A 20,039-nucleotide genomic window follows, 5' to 3' on the forward strand; every position below is an offset into this window, starting at 1 on the left:
TGCACCCAGAAGTGCTTTACCACTGAACTACATCCACAGCCCTTTTTATTTTTTCTTTTGAGACAGGGTCTCACAAAGTTGGTGAGGCTAGCCTCAGACTTATGATCCTCCTGCCTCAGCCTCCTGGGTCACCAGGATTACAGGCATGTACCACCATGCCCAGCCTAACTGGGCTTTATTTTTTGTGTGTGCTATTATTATATGATTATCCCATATTTATACACCCACACTATAACTTCACTGTTAACCTGTCGACTTTAATGTTAGAAAGAAAACAAATTTAAACAAAGACCATTAATTATATTCATGTCTTTTTTCTTATGGTTTATTTTCTTATTTGATGTATTTAAAAATACAAATTCAGTGAGTTCCTTATTTTATGTTGGTTTGAATTTCCTTGCCCTCATTCTTTGATTTTTGTCTGTTTGATTTCTTGCCAGTTTTCTGTTTCTGCTGATAAAAGCATGTAAGTGTGCACAAAGTTTCACTCCATAAAAATCTACTATTTCATGGTATTTATACTGCAAAATTTTATAAATAACATAAATCATATAGAATTTCTAATTTAAACAGTGAGAATTTTGGGCAAAAGATTTATGATTTCCTTTATGACTTCTACAATAACACTTGAAATCTATTGAGTAAATTCTTTCCTTGAATTTTCCTACAGTCCTATCAGTGAAAGTCGAAGAGTGCTACAGGAGTCATGTGAATTTTTTTTAAAGCATAATTCTAAAGTGAAACACAAAAAGAAGCATTACAAACCAAGTTCACACAAGCTGAAAGTCATTTCCAAATCCATGGGGACCAGCACAGGAGCTACAACAAATCATGGCACTTCTGCAGTAGCAATCACTGACCATGATTACTTAGGACAAGAAACTTTGACAGAAGTCCAAACCTCTCCAGAAACATCAGTGAGAGAGGGGAGAGCAGACAGAGCAAGCACCCCCAAATTAAGAGAGCAGGACGGTGGTGAGCCTGCCTCCCCAGCAGCCTCTACCTGCAAACTCTCTGGGGAGCAAGCCAACAGGAAAGGCCGGGCAGGCAGCATGAAGGATAAGAGCAGTGTGTCTGAGGGTTCTCGGAGTGCAGGAAGGTAAGGTTTAATTTTGTTATCCATAGTCATCACAGTTTTAATAACCTCATTATCCATTTTTTATTAAAGCATAACCTATCTGGCAAGTTAGCATTTTATGATATGACATGTCTACTCTTTAATACAGGGATTTTGGGTTCGGGCTATAAATGTGCTATATTCTTCACTTGAAGAAGAGTTATATATATATTTTCAAGAAGGAAAATAAAGTTCATTTCCTGTGGCAATTGTTAAGCATTGCTATATATTTAGGTAAACATTTACCATTCCTCTGAAACATAGACTAAATTTTCATTAATACTACATTATAATTATGTCTGAAAGGTGTCATGATTAAAGATGATTACAAAATCTTTGTTTTCTGGACGGGAGAAGGATATTGACATTTTTAATGAATTTTCCCAAATGGTTATAAGAGATCCAAACACAGGTCAACACTAAGTTAGCCAGAATGCTGACAGCTAACTAATTTTAAGGTCTCAAGATTATCTTGCCCTGCGCCCTCAAACTGGGCCAAATGCACCTTCTCTGTGTTTTCATGATAGCTTTTGTATACCTGAACTATAGTTGGATATATACTTTTATCCTCCACTATATTTGAAAATCCTCAAAGGCAGAACTAAAATCTCACTCATCTTTTTGTTCCCAGCCTCTTTCATGGAGTCTTGTCCTTGGTAGGAAATCCACCATGCCAAACCATGGGCAGTAATCTGGCCTCATTATCTCCCTATGAAACACGAATGCTCCATCTATGCATGGGTAGCACTTGATGAAGTTTCTAAGGTTATCAGAAACTATTTTTTTTAATTATTTGTATTTTGAAGTGTTAGAGTATACTAAGAGTTTTAATAGCTTATTCTCTGATTAAGATCTACATTAGTTTGGGGTAAAACTCATGAAAAATGAATACCAGTAATAAGGACACCTGACATCATATTTGTGCTTATATATGTATGTATGTCCACTCCTTTTCTTCTAAATAGGGTAAGTCCAAGGAGTGATATTACTGAAACTGCCCCAGTGCAGAGCAACAATTCACAGGCGCCCAGTTCTTCAGAGCCAAGCAGCCTTAAAGCTTCCACATCTCTGCTTGTTCACTCAGCTTCCGAAGATAGAAAAGAGCAGAGTGCTGGCGGTCATTCAGATACTTGAAAACATTTATCTTATTACTTTGAAGCAAATACCTGTTACACTGGAGGTGACCAATGCACTGTCTTAGGAGAATCACTGCTGGGCTGGGAGTGTAGCTTAGTGGTAGAGGACTTGACTGGCATTTATGAGGCCCTGGGTTCAATCTCCAGCCTTGGGGGTGGGGGAAGGAATCACTGTTACATTCTTCTTTTGCACTTAAAGCTTCATTGTCTATTGTTCTACTGGGAAGGGGGGGAAAACAGATTTCAAGAATAATACAATTCATTTCCACAAAGATTAGTGACAGCAATATGCCTGAAAACCGAATTGTGCAGGTTAGTAATATTTTTTAAATTGTGTGGGAGGAGCAATTAGAGGAATCTTCCTTTTCTATTTATGAAGATTCTACTTTTAGAAAGTATTTTTAAGACTTTTTATGCTATTTCACTTTTTTTAATGGAAAAATCAAGATTTTTCTTTGCTTAAATATTTAAAACTTACCCTGGTATGTACATACGTACATATACATATATATATATATATATATATATATATATATATATATATATATATATATGTATGTGTGTATATATATATATATATTTGAAAATAGGCTTACATATATTTGAACTTTTTGGAAATCCTGGGAAATCAATTTAAATATTTTATTACATTATTCTGATGTTTTTGAACTACTTTGGTAGCTTTTACACTGAATTTCTAAGAAAATTGAAAAACGTTATAAGATAAAAATAGTTAAAAAAAAAAAAAAGTTGACATACCAAAACATTTTATAATAGGCATTCAACTTTTAAAATCCACTTATTCTACATTGTCATCTTACATGTGTGAATTTTATTGTCTCATTATTTTAGAAACTTCACATATCTATCATGCAACTGAAATAAGGTGCTTACTATAAGAGTGTATGATGTTGATTGTGTTATGCTGCTCCCTGATCCTTTGCATTTTTTAAATAAAATGTCTTAAAGGATTAGTAAATGAAATTTTAGTCTTTTTTAAATTAAGCCAAGTGCAATTAATTCATTTTTTAAATGTTTATGACCACCCAACATTGCATTATGATCATTTAGATTTGCTTATGCTTTTCCTTTAACTTCTTTTTTTTTCCTACAAAAACTGTGTGCTGTAGTGTCTTTCTCAGATGTTATGTAGAATTCATTTCTGCAGCTAAGTAACTAAATATTCAAAATGTGTTAATATTTTTGGTGCCAATCAAATGGGGAAAAAAAAGTCCTGATAAAATGATTTATACAACCTACTTTAAAACATTAAAGAATTTTTAAAATTTTGTTTCTCGTTAAGCATTATTTCTTAAAGTTTTTTGATGTTTTTGATCTATTTAGCATACTATTAAAGCATATAAAACAATTATCATGTACTGTATGGAACATGTTGTAAATATTAACTTTTCCACATTTGTAAACGGATAACATTGTATACAAGAACTTTGTTTTATGTGATCTTTTCATTAATAAAATCTTCTTTGTATAAGAGATTGTTGAGAATTCTGTGATTAGGTGTTATAATCTTGGCCCAGGAAGTAGTATATTTTTCACATTAGTGACACCATGACTAATAGGCCAAAAGCTTCTTTTTAACTGAAGAAAGTCAACAGGACTCTTATTTTTCATCACAATTTCTTCCCCTAAGAGTTAATTACAGGGAGAGCTGAGGCGATGGGCAGGTGAAGCAACGGAAATTCAGGACCCTATGTCACCCCGTCCTCGTGGGCAATGGATTCAGGGTCACTCCCGGTGAATTGGGCTGGCAACTAAAAGACCATACAAACACAGAAATACTTTTTTTGGTGGGGGGTCAGGGGCGGCTCTGCGGCCTCAGGGGTCAGCTCTCTTGCTGAAGGACAGGAGGAGCTAGGGAGGCAGAAGGCAAGAGGCAAGAGAGGAATGCACCCTGAACCGGTATTTATTAGGGGAAGACATTCAATAGACTATTCCACCCAAATAAGGCAAGGGCTTGTGTTACAACAAACTTCGGGGTGTAGCCCAGTTCCGTTGTATGTTGTCCAGCCCTGTTGGGTGACGCCCAATCCCAGAGCTGCACTTCCTTACCCAGGGAAGGTAAGGCTTATTTGCTTCCCCATGCGTGTGATGCCAGTTCCACACCTCCAGTACTCAAGGCTAAGGAGGCGTGCTCAGTTCCTGTTCACGCCCCATGCCCCCCGCCCCGCCCACAACCCTGCATTTGCAGTAGATTAGGTAATTTGGACAGAATCCCACAAAAGAAAATTAAAATATACACATGAAATATCACCCCCACATTCAAAAGTCAGATAGGAATTGCCAGTTAAGATCTTGGGAAGAGAGAAATTCACACTGCCAACCCCAACATTTGGAACTTCTTTTGTCCAAGGAGCATTGGCTGATGTGGAAAGGGAAGCTGAGGAATTCAGTAGTGTTCCCAATAGCCTCAAGAACTGTAGTTCAAAAGGAGGGGAGTGCAGACCTCCTGCACTTAAGAATTGTAACTGCAAAGTGTTGGCTCCTAGAAGTGTGAACTGTAAACAAAGCAACTCTGTTTCAGGTCATCTGGGAGACTAGGAAAAGCCCAAACACTGATTGTAGATAAAGGTATCTGGGTTGGTAGCCCTGAGGCACCAAACAGAAGCTTAGGAGGAGGGAAATGTTATTCTTTATACCCTAAAAGTACTTATCAGTATCCATCCTATAATCAGACAATCAAATATGAGAAAAATTTCGGATCATCAAAAAATGAACCAGAATTGTCACAAACATCAGGAAAGAGGGAAAGATCCAGAGATAATCCTGAATTACCAGACATATAAGTTTAAAATATCAACACAGGAAACAATGAGGTACTACATACCTATGAAAATGGGTAAATCCAAAAAACTGAAAATACCAATTTTCAATGAGATGCCAAGAAACAGGAACCCATTCATTGCTTATGGGGATGCAAGAATAGTACAGGTTGGCAGTTTCTTCCCACGTAAACATGGCCTTATTATATGACCCAGCGATCATGTTCTTAAGTATTTATCCAGTTAATCTATGTAAAAAATCCACCCTAAATATGGAGCATAACTCTCCCCTCCCTACATCTGAGCAGCAGAGAGTGACTTCTTTCTGTATTTGAAAGAAGGAAGGGGCATGTATAGCTCAGTGGTACAGCACTTACCTAGCATGTGCAAGGTCCAGTACTGCAAAAAAATTAGCCAGGAGCTGTGGTACACATCTGTAACCCCAGTGGCTCAGGAGGCTGAGGCAGGAGGATAATGAGTTCAAAGCCAACCTTAGCAAATTAGAAAGGCCTTAACAAATTTAATGAGACCCTGTCTCAAAATCAAAAGGACTGAGGATGTGGCTCAGTGGTTAAGCGCCCCTGGGTTCAATACCCCATACCAAAAAATAAAAATAAATAAAATTGTATTTTAGTAATAGAGGAGGTGTGAAGAGCAGCTTCTACAATGAAGAAACCCAACAAATACTATCTCCACCACAAGTACCTCACTACTCAGAAGGTGGTCAAGGTCAACATCAACAGTGATAAGTCATGTTGAAAGTATTTAGCTTCATATGATGTGATGAAATGGCACCTTACCTCTGTGATCTTCCTCCCCAAAACCCATAATCTCAGTAGTCATGAGAAAAATGTCAGATAAATTCCAGAAGATGGACATTTTACAAAACACCTGTCTAGTACTCCTCAAAAGCAGTCATTGGCATTATTATTATAAACAAGAAAAGTCTGAGAAATGGCCAGAGCCAAGAGGAGCTGAGGAAGACATGTACCTAAATGTAACATGGTATCATGGGGGGAAAATTAATTAGATAAAAAATTAGGTAAGGGTTTGGGGTGTAGATCAATGGTATAACAGTGGGTTCAATTCCCAGTATGGCCAAAAAAAAAAAATTTTTTTTTTAATTAAGTCAGAGTAGGCTGCCTGTTAATACCAACAATCCTCAGAATGTTAGTATAAGAAGCTATTGTCATTCTTGTGACAGGGCAAATGTTTTTGAGGCAGATTTCCAAAAGATTATTCAACTTTTCTGCCCACAACTTCTATCTGTGGCTCTGCCATCTTTTTCATAGAGAAAGATTACCCAGGAAAAAGTGTCATAAGCCAGAGCTGGAAGTGGCACATGACATTCCCAGCTGCATTTCATTTACTGGAATTCAGGCACAAATTTATACTTAAGAACAAGAGGGGCTAATAAATGTAGTCTAGATGTGCATTTGGTAGGGAGAAGAAATTGATTTGGTGAACCATCAGTCAGCATTGCAATCTGCAAGTATGAGGTGTTGAGTAAATCTACTAAAATAATCACACTTTGAATAACTTTCCTTGTATCTATCATTTAATATACTGCTAGATTTGAATTATAAGTGATATACTTAGAATAAAAATTTTCATCTATATCTGCCTATATTCTAAATGTTCTATCAACCTTGGGCTTAATACTCATAGTAAGCTTAAACTTTAAAAGTATTAATGTTTAAGAGCAAACTTAAAAAGTATTATCTAATTTTTTTAAAAGTAGTTTTTCTTTCTCATGGGACCAGGAGTGTGGGGGCACTTCACAGTCTCAGAGGTGAAAATAATTTTATAAACAATTTTTATCATTTTTCAATCAAGAAAGTTGAGTTAAATTTCACAATCCTATGGGATTTACATTTACAGTAACATGAGCAGTGTGCAGCTATACCCAATGACAGCAGAGATATGATAAAATGGTATTTCACCTTGACAGTCTGCTACAAACCCTCACAAGAATTTCACAGAAAGCCACCTTTCAAAAGGACCCAGTACACCCATTTGGCATCAATAGCCATTATGCTTGTTAATGGTTCCAAAAGAATCTTAGCTAAACTTTCTTGGTGAAACTAGACCAAAAACAGCTTGTAATTGTCACCCATCATCAAAATCCGAATTTTCCTGCTTCCTTTCCCTCATTTGCTCAGAAATGTACCACTGTTGTGTCTAGTTATTGCTGCTGGAAAGTTTTAACATTGCCAAGGCAGGCACCTCTCAGGAAATGAAAGATACAATTTGTAATAACCACAAGAAACCCTGCCCTTACTTTTCTGCTTGGAAAGCATAATCTTTAATACCCCGTTGGCCACAGCCTAAAGTAGAAGACTTTGATTCCAGATGGTAAAAACCTTAACAGCAGTCACTGTGATCTGTCATGTGCAGAGAAATCAAACTTTTATTAACTCTCAACGGCGGTGTGTCCATAAGGAGAGTAAAGAAAAATTAAAAGGCTAATCCAAAATGACCAAAGACTTTGAGACCCAGAACTAGATGACAGTGGAAAGAGGCATAATAAAGGTCACAGTGAACATGACTAGTGGAGGGAACCCAAAGGGAGCAGTTGGGAAAGAAATGCAATGAAATAAAAAGCAGGAAAGACTTGTAGTGGTAAATCCTAAACAGAAATGAAAATAAATAGATAATGATTGCTAAGGGGACTCACATGGTTTTAATATACCTAGAGAAGAGTCTATTAAACCTGACATTTAATGCCTGTTTATAAATATACTATTATGTACTATTACATTTTGAATACGTTGAGAAGAAAGGCTTGGAATCAACAGAGATTTAGAAAGTTTTTCCTAAACTCAGAAGAAAGTAAAATACCTAATACCTTCTCTCATTTTCCAAAGTACTAACAAGAGTAAAGCTTTCTAGTTTATGGGTTTATTTTCTCAAGGGCCTATACCAAGATCTCGTCCATTTAACTGTCAGGAAATAACCAAATCTTAAGAGTTAGATGCCACACTTGATCTGGAAAACTTGCCAGCAAACTCGAAGCTCCCTTAGTGGTTTTAGTCCTTCTCATGGCCACACCAGTGGCTTCCATGAAAACATTCATAAAAAAGAAAATCGCAGGTCTGTAAACAAAGTTGACATAGGCAAAACCATTGCTGGGGCTGGGCTGTGGGCTCAGTTGGCAGAGTGCTTGCCTAGCATGTGTGAGGCACTGGGTTGGTTCCTTAGCACCACATAAAAATAAATAAATAAAATAAAGGTATGTGTCCATCTACAACTAAAAAAAAAAAAGCCCTTGCTGGCATTTTATGCCTCTTAACAGCCACCTCACTCAGTACAGGCTCCTGTGCAAAAGAAGGCCACTGTGTTTCTGGAACTTCCCTGTTGGCAGGCTCCAGGCAAATAGAAAGCACAGTAAAACAAACCAGCAGGGCTGTTTCCTCGACTGACAGTCATCACTGCCTCTTTGTCACTGGTCCTCAGACTCCAGGTAGGCTTTCCAGGCTTACCCTGAATACCAATTGGCTCAAACACATTTTTATGCTGTTGATAGTTCTATAGAACCCAGGCCTCTTGTGTGCTAGACAGGTGCTCCACCACTGAGTTAAACCCTCAGCCTGCAAAAGCGTTTTTTGTGAAAGCAAAGACCACAGAGGAGGAGCACAACACATCCCAAACTGGGAAGAGGGTGGCCCCAGGGCTTTGGAGACTGGTCAGAGGCTAGCTCCCCTGGACACTGTGAAGACACCAAACAAGTGACCTCCACTCCACAAGTGTACAGAGTGGTAGAGATTGAATTCATGTATATAAAATTAAGTTCACTGTCATGGAAGCTCCAAAGGCATTGTTAAGTGTTAAAAAAAAAAAAAGAAAAGAAAGAAAGAAAGAAAGAAAAGAAAAAAACAGCCAAGTTGCAAAATTACACTTGTAGAATATGTAAACACTTTGTATTTACATATGTAAACAAGACTTTGTTTTTACTATGGTTACACATATGTAGATTTTGCAAACTTCTGTTACTTTTTAACTAATATGACAATTCAGGTCAACCAAGACATATAGATGTAGATATAGATATAGATATAGATATAAATATAGATATATCATAATGAATTTCATCATTTTTAATATCAGTCTAAATTTTTCAACATTATTGCACAATAAATAAACATTTCCTTTTATTCAATATTATAAAAAATGCAATATGCTTGTTTCCAGAATATAATTTATAAAATTTCATTCTCCCATATATATTCACATATAAAATATATAGTTGGTTTTGCCTTCTACTGTAATTTGGTTTAGAACTTAACTTTGACAAGTGACCTGTGTCTCTGGATAGAGATCTTAGAAATATTTGACATGTCTTAGTCCTATACTGAATTCTAGTTAAATATTTCAAGATGGCTTTGGTCAGCCAAGCCTGACTGCTGGAATGCAGACATGAGCAAATCACTAAGAAAAATAATTAAAACCCTTACTTTGGACATGCAGCTTGGAAACCAGCATATCTGTTGAACATATTAACAATGACTCATAACCACATGAGTTAAATATACTGAAGAATTAAGTGTTTAGCTCATAGTTCTGGATGTGCAGAGGTCTGGGATTACTATAATTCCAACAGAAAATTGGGATTGAACTAGATATACTGGACCTGACTCCCAACTTCCAGGCCAAGAGTTTGCTAATAGTGCACCCTGTTGAGCTGAGACATAAGGGGAACCTCCCTGTCTTCATCTTTCAGTTTTCCAAAAGTCTGTCAGGCAGGAGGGGAAAAATATCTCTGCAGCTCATGGTGCAATTTGGATTCCTACTTCTGTTGTAAAGTCCAAGAATCTTGGAGCAAAAGCAGTCCTTGTGACAAGTTGTAAGGGAAAGAAAAAGCTTCTTAGGGAATACCCAGCAGCCCCCCAGATAATCCAACTTGTATCTGGACCTCCTCCATAAACCAGAACAGGAGAGAGTTTCTCCTTGGCACACTGTCATCTTACATTTCAGCATATTCCTGACCGTGGGAATCACATTTACAGTGGTATACTCCAGAGCTCTCATCCCCAGGGTCAAACTCTACATTCTAGAAAGGAAATGATATACATATTGACCTTAATTAAACGATAAATGCTGGCTTTGTAGGCTATGATCTCGGATACATGAACAACCAACTCTGATAAAAACAAATTACTGATCCATGAGATAATGGATGAATTTCAAAAACATGATGAGTCAAGGAGACCAAGAATAAACAAGTACCCAAAGAATCCCTCAAGTGGGTGAGTAATAGGTAGGCCTACAAAGGGATCAAAATGTTATATTGTTATGTGTGGTACCTCTTCATAGAATGTGCAGGTGCAAGTTACCTATTTGAGCTTCATTCAAAGTTCTGAGAGAAAGGAACAGCCATCTCTCTCTTTTTTTTTTTTTTTTTTTTTGTTATCAGGGATCGAACCCAGGAGTACTTAACCACTGAACCACATCCCCAAATCCTTTTTTAATTATTTTATTTTGAGACAGGGTCTTGTTAAGTTGCTTACAGCTTTGCTAAATTGCTGAGGCTGGATTAGAACCTGTGATCCTCCTGCCTCAGCCTCCAGAGCCACTGGGATTACAAGGTGCACCACTGCACCCAGCTGAAACAGCCATCTTTAACACATCTTTCTGGTGTCCTCAAGCAGAAGCTGTTGGTCCCAATTCAACATCTATTCCCCCACCCTCTTTCATTGCAGAACCTCAGTTTACTCAAGTAGTGATTCTATTCTGCATGGGGAAACTGGTCCTAAGACTTTCTTCTTGATTTGCCAAAGTCTATTGTGGTTATCTTGTTCCCCTTGTTCAGGATTATTTCAGGGGTATGTATATGACTGGCTTTTGGCCCATAAGATGTGAGGAGAATGGGGGCTTCTAAGAAAGATTCTTTTCCTCTTCAGAAGGAGTTAGGACAAGAGCTGGTCCTCTTCTTCCTCTAGACAAGGTTTCAGCCAGCATAGACAGCTCTCTCCCTAGGGAGATAACATGTTAGGACAAAGGTGAGATCCTAAGAATGACAGAATATAAAGATGGGAACAAATGTGAGTCCTTGGTGGCAATGTGGTTGAGTCACTGAATTCACTAATCCTGGATATGCTGTCCTTCTGAAGAGAGAAGATAAATTTTCTTATTAAGTCATGATGAGTTGATTTTTTATTTTTTTGCTGCTGAAAGCATCTTAACTGACTTAACAATTCCTTAAGATAATTGATATGTACCCCCCAATGTGAGTGTTTGTCACATAAAAGACAGGTTTAATGAAAAATTATAAGAATGTATACATCAGACATTGTGATAACCTCTACTAGAAGTGAATCAGGCCATCCAGGTACACCTGAATCTGAACTTTGTTATGTTGAAAAAATGAGTAGCTAAGTAAGTGGGCATGGTCAGATTCATGTGGAATGAGGACATCTGGGACTCAGTAATGGTTGAGAGTAGCAGGGAAAGCAATACTAGTCATCTGACTTGGAAAATGTGATTTATGCCTACGGAAACTTCAACCTTCCGTGAGAAATCCTTGGAAATTCTGCTATAAACATGAGGGAACAATGGCAGAACAGGATAACTGATAAGCTGAAAGCTTTTCCCAGTCTGAGATCTGGTGAAGACTAATCAGTCACTGAGCCTCCAAAACAAAATGTTAATATTTTTTGGTTATGCTCTGCATTACTGTGCTCTTTGATACTTAGAGAAATTCCATTCCACATGGATACCCTTTGCATATTGCCATGGCTAAAATGGTTTTTGCAATGAGGGCAATGATGAGTCTAGGAAGTCTTTGCTCAAAAGATCGCCTAGAGCCACAGCATCATGGGACCTTAATCAACACTGTGCTGTTCCACCCAATCCTATCAACTTTTAAAAAATAGAGTTTATTTTTTAGAGTAGTTTTAGATTCACAAAAAAAAAAAAAAATGAGTGAAAGATACAGAGCTTTCTCAGATGCAGCTTCTCCCATTATCCAAATTCCCCAGCAGAGTGGTCCATTTGTTACCATTGCTGAATCTATCATGACACATCATAGTCACCCGTGGTCACCAGACAGGGCCAATAGGGATGCCTGGAACCTCCAGCATCCAATATCCACTGACCTCAACCTCCTGGGAAGCTGACATTGCAACTAGCTGTGAGAAAATGAAAGCAGGCAGACCTAAATGGAAGTTCAGACTCAAGGGTTAACCAATAGCACTGGTACTTTTCCGAAGCCTAATTACCATAAATATGGAACAGCAGCATGGACCCAAGTGTTATATAAACCCCTAGACCAGCATACTCAAGCAGCAACCTGCTGTCGGTCCCCTCTAGCCCTGTGAGAGTTCCGTTTCTATTCTTGACTAAATCCTACTCATTTCACTCTTGCCTTCCCTTGTCAGCGAATTTCTTCAGATTTGTAAGATAATAACTCAGAAAGAAATTGACAGTGAGCTGTTGTGGTCTGGAGGGTAGACCATGCCATTAAATGCTCACAGCTGCAGAGGCCTACAGCTAATGCAGACCCTTCCCTTCCCTCCAGCAGAAGTGGAGAAACCTCAGTTTCATTCTAACACTAAGCTAAAGTGCTATAATGTTTATTGTAATAGTATTAATCAATAACATTTTGGAAACAAATGCCTAATAATTCTGCCAATGCACCAATATTTCAGGAACCTGAAGACTGTAGCAAATATAGGAAAGAATATGTGCTTGGGACAGAGGCTAAGTTTTGTTTGAAGAATTATCAAGAGATAACAAAATGCTTGTGGAAAAGTGACTGACCAGAAAATCCAGTGTGTCAGTGACATTTTCCTATTTATACAAGACTTCTCAGTAAGTAGAGCCTCACAAATGATCATTCCAGGAGGAAAAAAAAAAATCACATTCCATTAAGACTAGAATCCCTGGAGAGGCAGAAAGCAAACATTACTGACAAGACACTCAGTAAGCAAAGAAATTTGTGCAAAGATTAATGACATGGAAGCTCTGGAGGTGGGGCACAGCAATCAGTTTGACAAGCCTTCCAGGTGACACTCTTATACATGGAGTTTGAGATACACTGCTTTAATACATCAAACCCCATCACTTATTCTAGGTGAGCAGAAATGCATTCCTGAGTCATCCAACACAAGACCCCTGGAGATCATAGCTCAATTCTAGTTATGCCTCTGTGTTAGAATATTAGGAATGCTGTAACAAAACACCACAGACTGGGTGGCTTAAACAACAGAAATTTATTTTCTGTAGTTCTGGAGGTTAGAAGTCTGAGGTATTGGTGAATTTGATTTCTCCTGAAAACTGTTCTTGGCTTGCAAATGTACCTTCTTGCTGTATCTTTACATGGTCTTTCCTCTTCACAGACAACCCTGATATTTATGTGTCTAAATTTCCTCTTCTGGTAAGGACACCAGTCAAACTGACTTAGAGCCCTCCCTAATGGTCTCATTATAACATCAACATCTTTGTAGAGGCCATCTCCAATCAATCACACTCTGAGGACTAGGGTTTAGGGCTTCAACAATGAATTTAAGGGCAGAGTGGAGGAACATATGCCCACTCTTAGCAGCATCTCACTGTGAAGATCTTTCCTTTGGCTATTCATGGAAGAGTATCTGGGGAAACTGTTGGCTTGAGAAACTGAGGTTCTAGAAACACCCTACTCAGAAATCTCTATCCTTAGATTTACAGTTTGCTGATAAAATGCAAATGTTCCTAGGAAGGATTAATTGGAGGGGACCCCTGGGGAAAATACCTCAGAGGGACTGTTGAGGCTTACTGGTTTAGATGACCGTGGGGCAGGAGAAAGGGAGCAATAAAGAGCCATTGACTTAAATTTTCCAATGATTCTACCAAAGGAGAGGGAGAGTGGGAGCAGGTACATGAAGAGTCATTACACAACAGTGTTCAGAAGGAGAGGAGAGAATCCACGTGATACACAATGAAGTATATTCGAAGAGAAGCCAAAGTGCAGGAAGTGGGTAGCATAGTTGTTAAGTGGGTGGACATCCTCACAATGAAAAGTCCTGAGATAAATTCAAGAGAAAAATGGTGTCCTCAAACCCTGCTTTTTAAAGCTTTGGGCTCTGACTCCATTGGGCTGCCACTCCTAAACCACTGTGCTTCTAGCCTATTTAGAAGATAGACTTGAAATTTCAGTCCCTGAGACAGGCACTACCTACCAAACTCAGTTTCAGGGGTTAGGCTTTGGCAAGCCATACCCTCCTTCTCAGATGTCATCAGTCTTCCAAGATCAATGGCAGTTGCCCTGTGGAAACTGCCCCCAGAGAGGAGGCCTCACACTCGTGCCACTGAACATTCAGAGGGTGCCTGTGCTCCCGCCCACTCACTGCCATGGCAGCTGGACTCTTACTGCAAGGCAATCATTAGCCCAAATGATTGTGTCTGCTTTCATCACTTCCTGGATTGCTGCCGCGAATCTTGGGGAAGATCTATCCTTTTTATGATAGCCCTTCAGATTTTTGCATCTTGGCTGTCTTTAGCTACCCCCTACAATTTTTCAGTTTTTCCTCTTTTTTTTTAAGGTGGTTTTTAAACCTCTTCACAATCATGCTCGCTTTACTTAGAAATATTCCTGTGCTGTTTCTCAGCGTTGCCTGCAATAGAATCAAGGGCTCCAGTCACATTCTTGAGCCCGTAGAACAGTTTGTCAGTGCATTTATTTATTAAAGAGGTTTTAACACCATTAACATTTACACCTTGATTTTTATTAGCCTATACCACCTTAATCATTGTGAAATATGGAGCAATATAATTATAATCAGTGTAGAAATACAGGAGCCTGCCGCTGTCTGAATAATGACAGGGTGGGGGGATGGGGAGATAGCCTGGGAATGTACAATTCCAGCCATCACCTTGAAATGTCATCAGACACTTAACAGAGGGTTACCAAGAAGCAACAGTTCCTGGAGATACATTAAGCAGATGCTGAGGATGTAAACTGACCTTTGGAAGAAACCTGTGTAAAAGAAGGGCAGGAAGGAACAGAAGAGTTTCCTGTGATGTCCAAGGAAGCAACCACCTTAAAAATTAAGGCACATGCCAGGGATTCCAGTTACCCAGTGAAACACGGAAGGGGTCAAACTCCAGGTCATCTCTTACAACCTCTGGTATGAGACTCACGTACAACTCATGGCAGCATCTCACCTGGGGCATTTAAAACCAGAAAAAAAAAATTGTATATCAACACTTGCACCTGTTTAATGACTATGAGAGAATTTTTATTATCTCTCCTTATTCAATCTCTGGTGATTTTCTTCTGATAACAATTTAGTGGTTTTCATTCTTAACTCGATATCTACCTTGGTTCCCCCTTTCCCTTCCCATCCCCCACTTTCCCACTTCATCTTTTTCTGGCTCTGGTACAACACTCTATTAGCTGTATCTTCCAGCTCAGGATCATCTTTTAAATTTTGAAGACTGCTTTTTACAGAACCCATAAATAATGGGGTCAAGAGTATTAATAAAAATAGGAATTATCAATCTAGTTAAGAGTTAGAAAAGACAGTAAGAGGATATCTCTGATAATTCTGACAATTGTGCCAAAGTATCTAATAATATTGCCAATAAATTCATTTTCAAATATTTTCTTAGTTGTAGGTGGACACAATACCTTTATTCTATTTATTTATATGAGGTGCTGAGGATTGAACCCAGGAACCCCACACATGCCAGGTGAGCACTCTGCCACTGAGCCTCAACCATAACCCACCAATGGGTTCTTTTGAACATGGGAAGGGGACTTGCCTAGACTTAATTTTAATTTTCTACACAGTTGTTAGCAAGTTTAACCAATAGTACCTTCTATGCCATAATTGACAATGAATTGTTCTATTAATTCATGTTTTTTCTTTGGACAGTTACCTATTTCACCTATTTCTTCTTACTTGGTATCCAAACATCTTGACTTTTAAAAAAAAATTTTATAGTGGTAGATGGACAGAATGCCTTTATTTTATTTGTTTAGTTTTATGTGGTGCTGAGGACTGAACCCAGTGCCTCACACATGTCAGGAGAGTGCTCTACCGCTGAGCCACAACCCCAGCCCAATCTTTTTAAATTCCTTTATTTATAAACCTTTTTGCACTCACTAAGAAATTTCTTTGTTTAAAAAGAAATTCCAAATTCTGTCATTGTCCAGAAAAAAAATAAGTTTTATTTATTTATTTTTGGTACTGAGTATTGAACGCAGGGTTGCTGCTTTACCACTGAGTCACATCCCAGCCTTATTATTTTTATTTTGAGACAGGGTCTCACTAAGTTGCTGAAGCTGGTCTCAAATTTGCAATCCTTCTGCCTTGGCCTCCTGAATTTCTAGGATTACAGGCCTGCACCACCCTGCCCCGCTATTTATAATTATTATAAAGTTGAATAGTTGAAACTTGTTCACTGAAACAATTTGTCTTGCATTAATGCTTGACATCCCCATATTCATATTAAGAATTCACACACAAATGAAAATGGATTTATATCCCTTATTTTTCCACTTGCAATCATATACTTAGGTACCTTTGATCCTGGGGGAAAAAATCTAATATTCAGAACTACCAATAACAGGAAGAAGAGAAAAATATTTTTGAGAATGAAATGTTCCTCATCATAGTGAATTCTTAAGCACATTCTCCAAGTATGCAGCATGCTAGTTGGACGTCTGTTAGCATAATCATTACACATATGGCAAGAATAGCACACAGGTTGGTGTCTTCAAGGTGAAAAGGCCAACCAGATAGGCCTCACTTGCCTCCTGCAAAGCACCAATAGCTGTGATCAGAAAGTGTAGATCAGTTTTGAAGTCCTGAACAATATCTCACACCAGACGCTGGAAGTTTGTGAATCTGGAGTTCAGTGGACTTCTTGGAGTGCCACAATACCAGGCCTGATGAGTTTGTTCACACCTCCAGTAGAAGGCGCACTCTTTCAAGCCACTTTTGTAGCCAGTTGTTTCCTGGGTGCTCTATCACAGGTAGATTTCAGGCAGTCTGCTTGGTATGAGCCTCAGCCTCCGTAGAAAGACCTCCTTACTTAACTTCCTTCTTCAACAGGAGCTCGTGAGCTAAAGGTAGACCTGGCCAGCTATGGTGGCAGTAGTACTGCCACAGCTGCGAACACAATCCAAATCTATTGATCTTTCTCCCTCGTGTTACTAGTCAATTCCCATTTTGTCACTTCTTAGCATTCTCTATTAGACACTTTTGGGAGAAGTGAAACTGTATTCGGTTTGCTCCATTATTTGCTAAAAACTTTGCAAATTTTATCGAATTGTAATTTCTATTATAATGATCTGACTTTATAGCAACAAAGCAGTCACATTGATAACACTCAGGGGAGTTGGAGGAGGAAAAACAAGAATCCATGGTTCAGCCGATGCAGTTGGAGATTTGTGGAGGGAGGCTGAAGAACTGGATGTATTTTGTAAACCTAAATGTTTGGGGATGCAATTCCAAAAATCCTGCTTACTTTGGCTTCCTTTTATCATAAAACAGGCAGTTCTTTGTACCTTGAAAGAGACACACAGGCTGCAAAGAGTCATCTGAACTGCCCAGAAATGCCTTTAATCTTGACCATTTTCAAACCCAGATCTCCACGGTGAACAATTTTCTGAGAACTTACAATACAGAGTCTGTTCAGAGAATACTGTTTTTGTAAAAAAAAAAAAAAAAAACCTCTATACACAGGGCATAATGAAGAGAAGAAGAACGTGCCCAGCTTCGGGTAGCTTAATAAAAAGGAAGACAATTTGACAGGAAATGAAAGACTACCCAAGTTGAAAGCATGTACCATGCTATGATTCAAAATAAATAAAAGCAGTTCTTCCAGATCTAACAGACCAGAGTTTGCCCTCGAGCACTGCAAAGGATGTCAGCTTCCAGTTATATAAATATGCAGAAATAAAGGATGATAGCTGTGCAGTATTCTTACTTAATTGAAGGCCAGCGACTTTTGGTCATCTTTCACCAGTAATTTAGGCTCTGTGTTTTTCCATCAACTTGTATTCTCTTAAGACTATAAAATTTCCTACCATTTGTTACCCAATAAGGCTCAGTAAAAAGAGTAGCTAATCATTGAATAGCAAACCAAATAGTCTGGTAACCTAAATACTTAGGAATATGGAGAAGCCACCACTTTGTTGGATATTAAGGTTGACTGTGGGCGTGCAAGTGAACATGAGTCAAGAGGGCAGAATTTAATGCCCCCTCTCAGGACTGATCAGCAGCGTTTGCCCATGGATCCATTCTTCATATTTTCCTGCTCTGCTCTGACTGTGGCAGTCTACTTGCCAGAATTTGTTTTGGAGGCCTGCAGATGGGCTTGAAGAATCAGAGACTGGACAGTGGTTATAGGCGAGCAGCCAGGGTACTGCTCATCTTTCTCTATGCGGGTGGTTCTTCTGGCAGTGGCTTCGTCTTTTTTGTGATTTCAGTTTCTGGTGGACAGTCCAGCATGGTTCCAGCTTTGACTGGACACCTTAAGAATCCCCAGCTTAGGAGAAGGTAGCAGCTTATAGTTATTGCCAATTCTAGGGTTGCCTAACTGTCTTCTGTTTAGCAGGTAGTCTGTGTGGGTGGCCAGCTTTTTGTATAAATACTCCCAGTTGGACCCTGAAAGATACAACTGATGTATAAATTAGGTGCCATCCCGTGAATCATGCCTTCTTTTCATTCTGTATGGAATGCTTGACCTATCTAATTGTTTTAGTCAGCTTTTTCACTTCTGTGACTAAAAGATCTGACAAGAACAATTAGAGGAGGAAATATTTATTTGTGGGACTCACAGTTTCAGAGGTCTCAGTCTATAAACAGATGGCTCCATTCCTTGGGGCTCAAAGTAAGGCAGAACATCATGGCAGAAGAGTAGATCAGAGGGAAGCAGGTCACATGATGATTAGAAAGCAGAAAGAGAGACTCCATTCGCCAGATACAAAGTATATACCCTAAAGTCATGTACCCACAATACCCCACCTCCTCCCACACCCTACCCACCTTCAGTTACCACTCAGTTAATCCTGTCAGGTGATTAATTCATTGATTGGGTTAAGGCTCTCATAACCTAGTCATTTCACTTGTAAATCTTCTTGCATTGTCTCACACATGAGTTTTTTGGGGGACACTTCACATTCAAACTATAACACTAGTAAAAATAATAATAGCTAATTTGTCATGAGCACAAGAATTGTGCTAAGACAGCATTCTCCCAATTGATCTTCATACAATCTTTTGAAGAAGGTACTATCACTATCTTCATCTGAGAAACTTGAGGTGCAAATACATTTTAAGTAATTGGTCCAAGGTCATGATCCTTAAAAAGTACAATCAAAATTCAACTGAGGTGTATATAATTTCAGTCTATCACTTTTAATCATTCTATTCCACTGTCTTTACCATGTTGTATTTATGAAAAATATATATAAAAGTCAGATATCTTAAAATTAAAACTAACTCATGTGGTACAAGAAAAAAAAAAAAGAATTCATTAACCATGTAACTGAAAAGTACAAGCTCACTTTGGGATAGGGTCTTCTTTCTTTCCAGTTCTCAAGAGCTCTTTACAATAACAGACAAAACAGCCACTGATCATTGGTAGCCCCAAACTCAGACTCAGTCTCTGCCAGTTTAGCAGATAGGCCAGTATTTGCTGAGAATGGTTTTCTGTTGTTGTTTTGTTTTGGGCACTGAGGATTGATTCCAGGAGTACTTAACCACTGAGCCACATCCCCAGCCCATTTTATTTTATTTTTATTTTGAGACAGGGTCTCACTAAGTTTCTTAGGGTCTTGCTAAGTTGCTAAGGCTATCTTTGAACTTGCAATCCTCCTGCCTCAGCTTCCCAAGCTGCTGGGATGACAGGAGTGTACCACTGCACCCAGCCCCACCCATTTTTATTTGTTATTTTGAGACAGGATATCACTAAGCTGCTGAGAGTCTCACTAGGTTGCTGAGGCTGGCCTCAAACTTCCTCCTGCCTCCCCCTCCCAAGTTGCAGGCATTACAGGAGTATGTCACCATGCCTGGCCTG

At 38.7% G+C, this 20,039-nt stretch overlaps 1 protein-coding gene across 2 annotated transcripts in view; it reads left to right on the plus strand.

The window, feature by feature from the left end:
- Positions 1 to 2,757, plus strand: part of Fzd6 (frizzled class receptor 6) — a 45,895-nt gene extending 43,138 nt beyond the window's left edge. For both annotated transcript variants that reach the window (XM_046464882.2, XM_046464883.2), the window contains exons 6-7: positions 671 to 1,099; positions 2,083 to 2,757. In XM_046464882.2, the coding sequence (XP_046320838.1) occupies positions 671 to 1,099; positions 2,083 to 2,251 (598 nt within the window). In that variant the 3' untranslated portion in view covers positions 2,252 to 2,757. The remainder of the gene's footprint in view (positions 1 to 670; positions 1,100 to 2,082) is intronic.
- The last annotated feature ends 17,282 nt before the right edge of the window (positions 2,758 to 20,039 follow it).

Source organism: Marmota monax, unplaced genomic scaffold, assembly GCF_021218885.2.
Source record: "Marmota monax isolate L192 unplaced genomic scaffold, Marmota_monax_Labrador192_F-V1.1 WCK01_AAM20220418_F8-fsc00003, whole genome shotgun sequence".
Taxonomy (NCBI): domain Eukaryota; kingdom Metazoa; phylum Chordata; class Mammalia; order Rodentia; family Sciuridae; genus Marmota; species Marmota monax.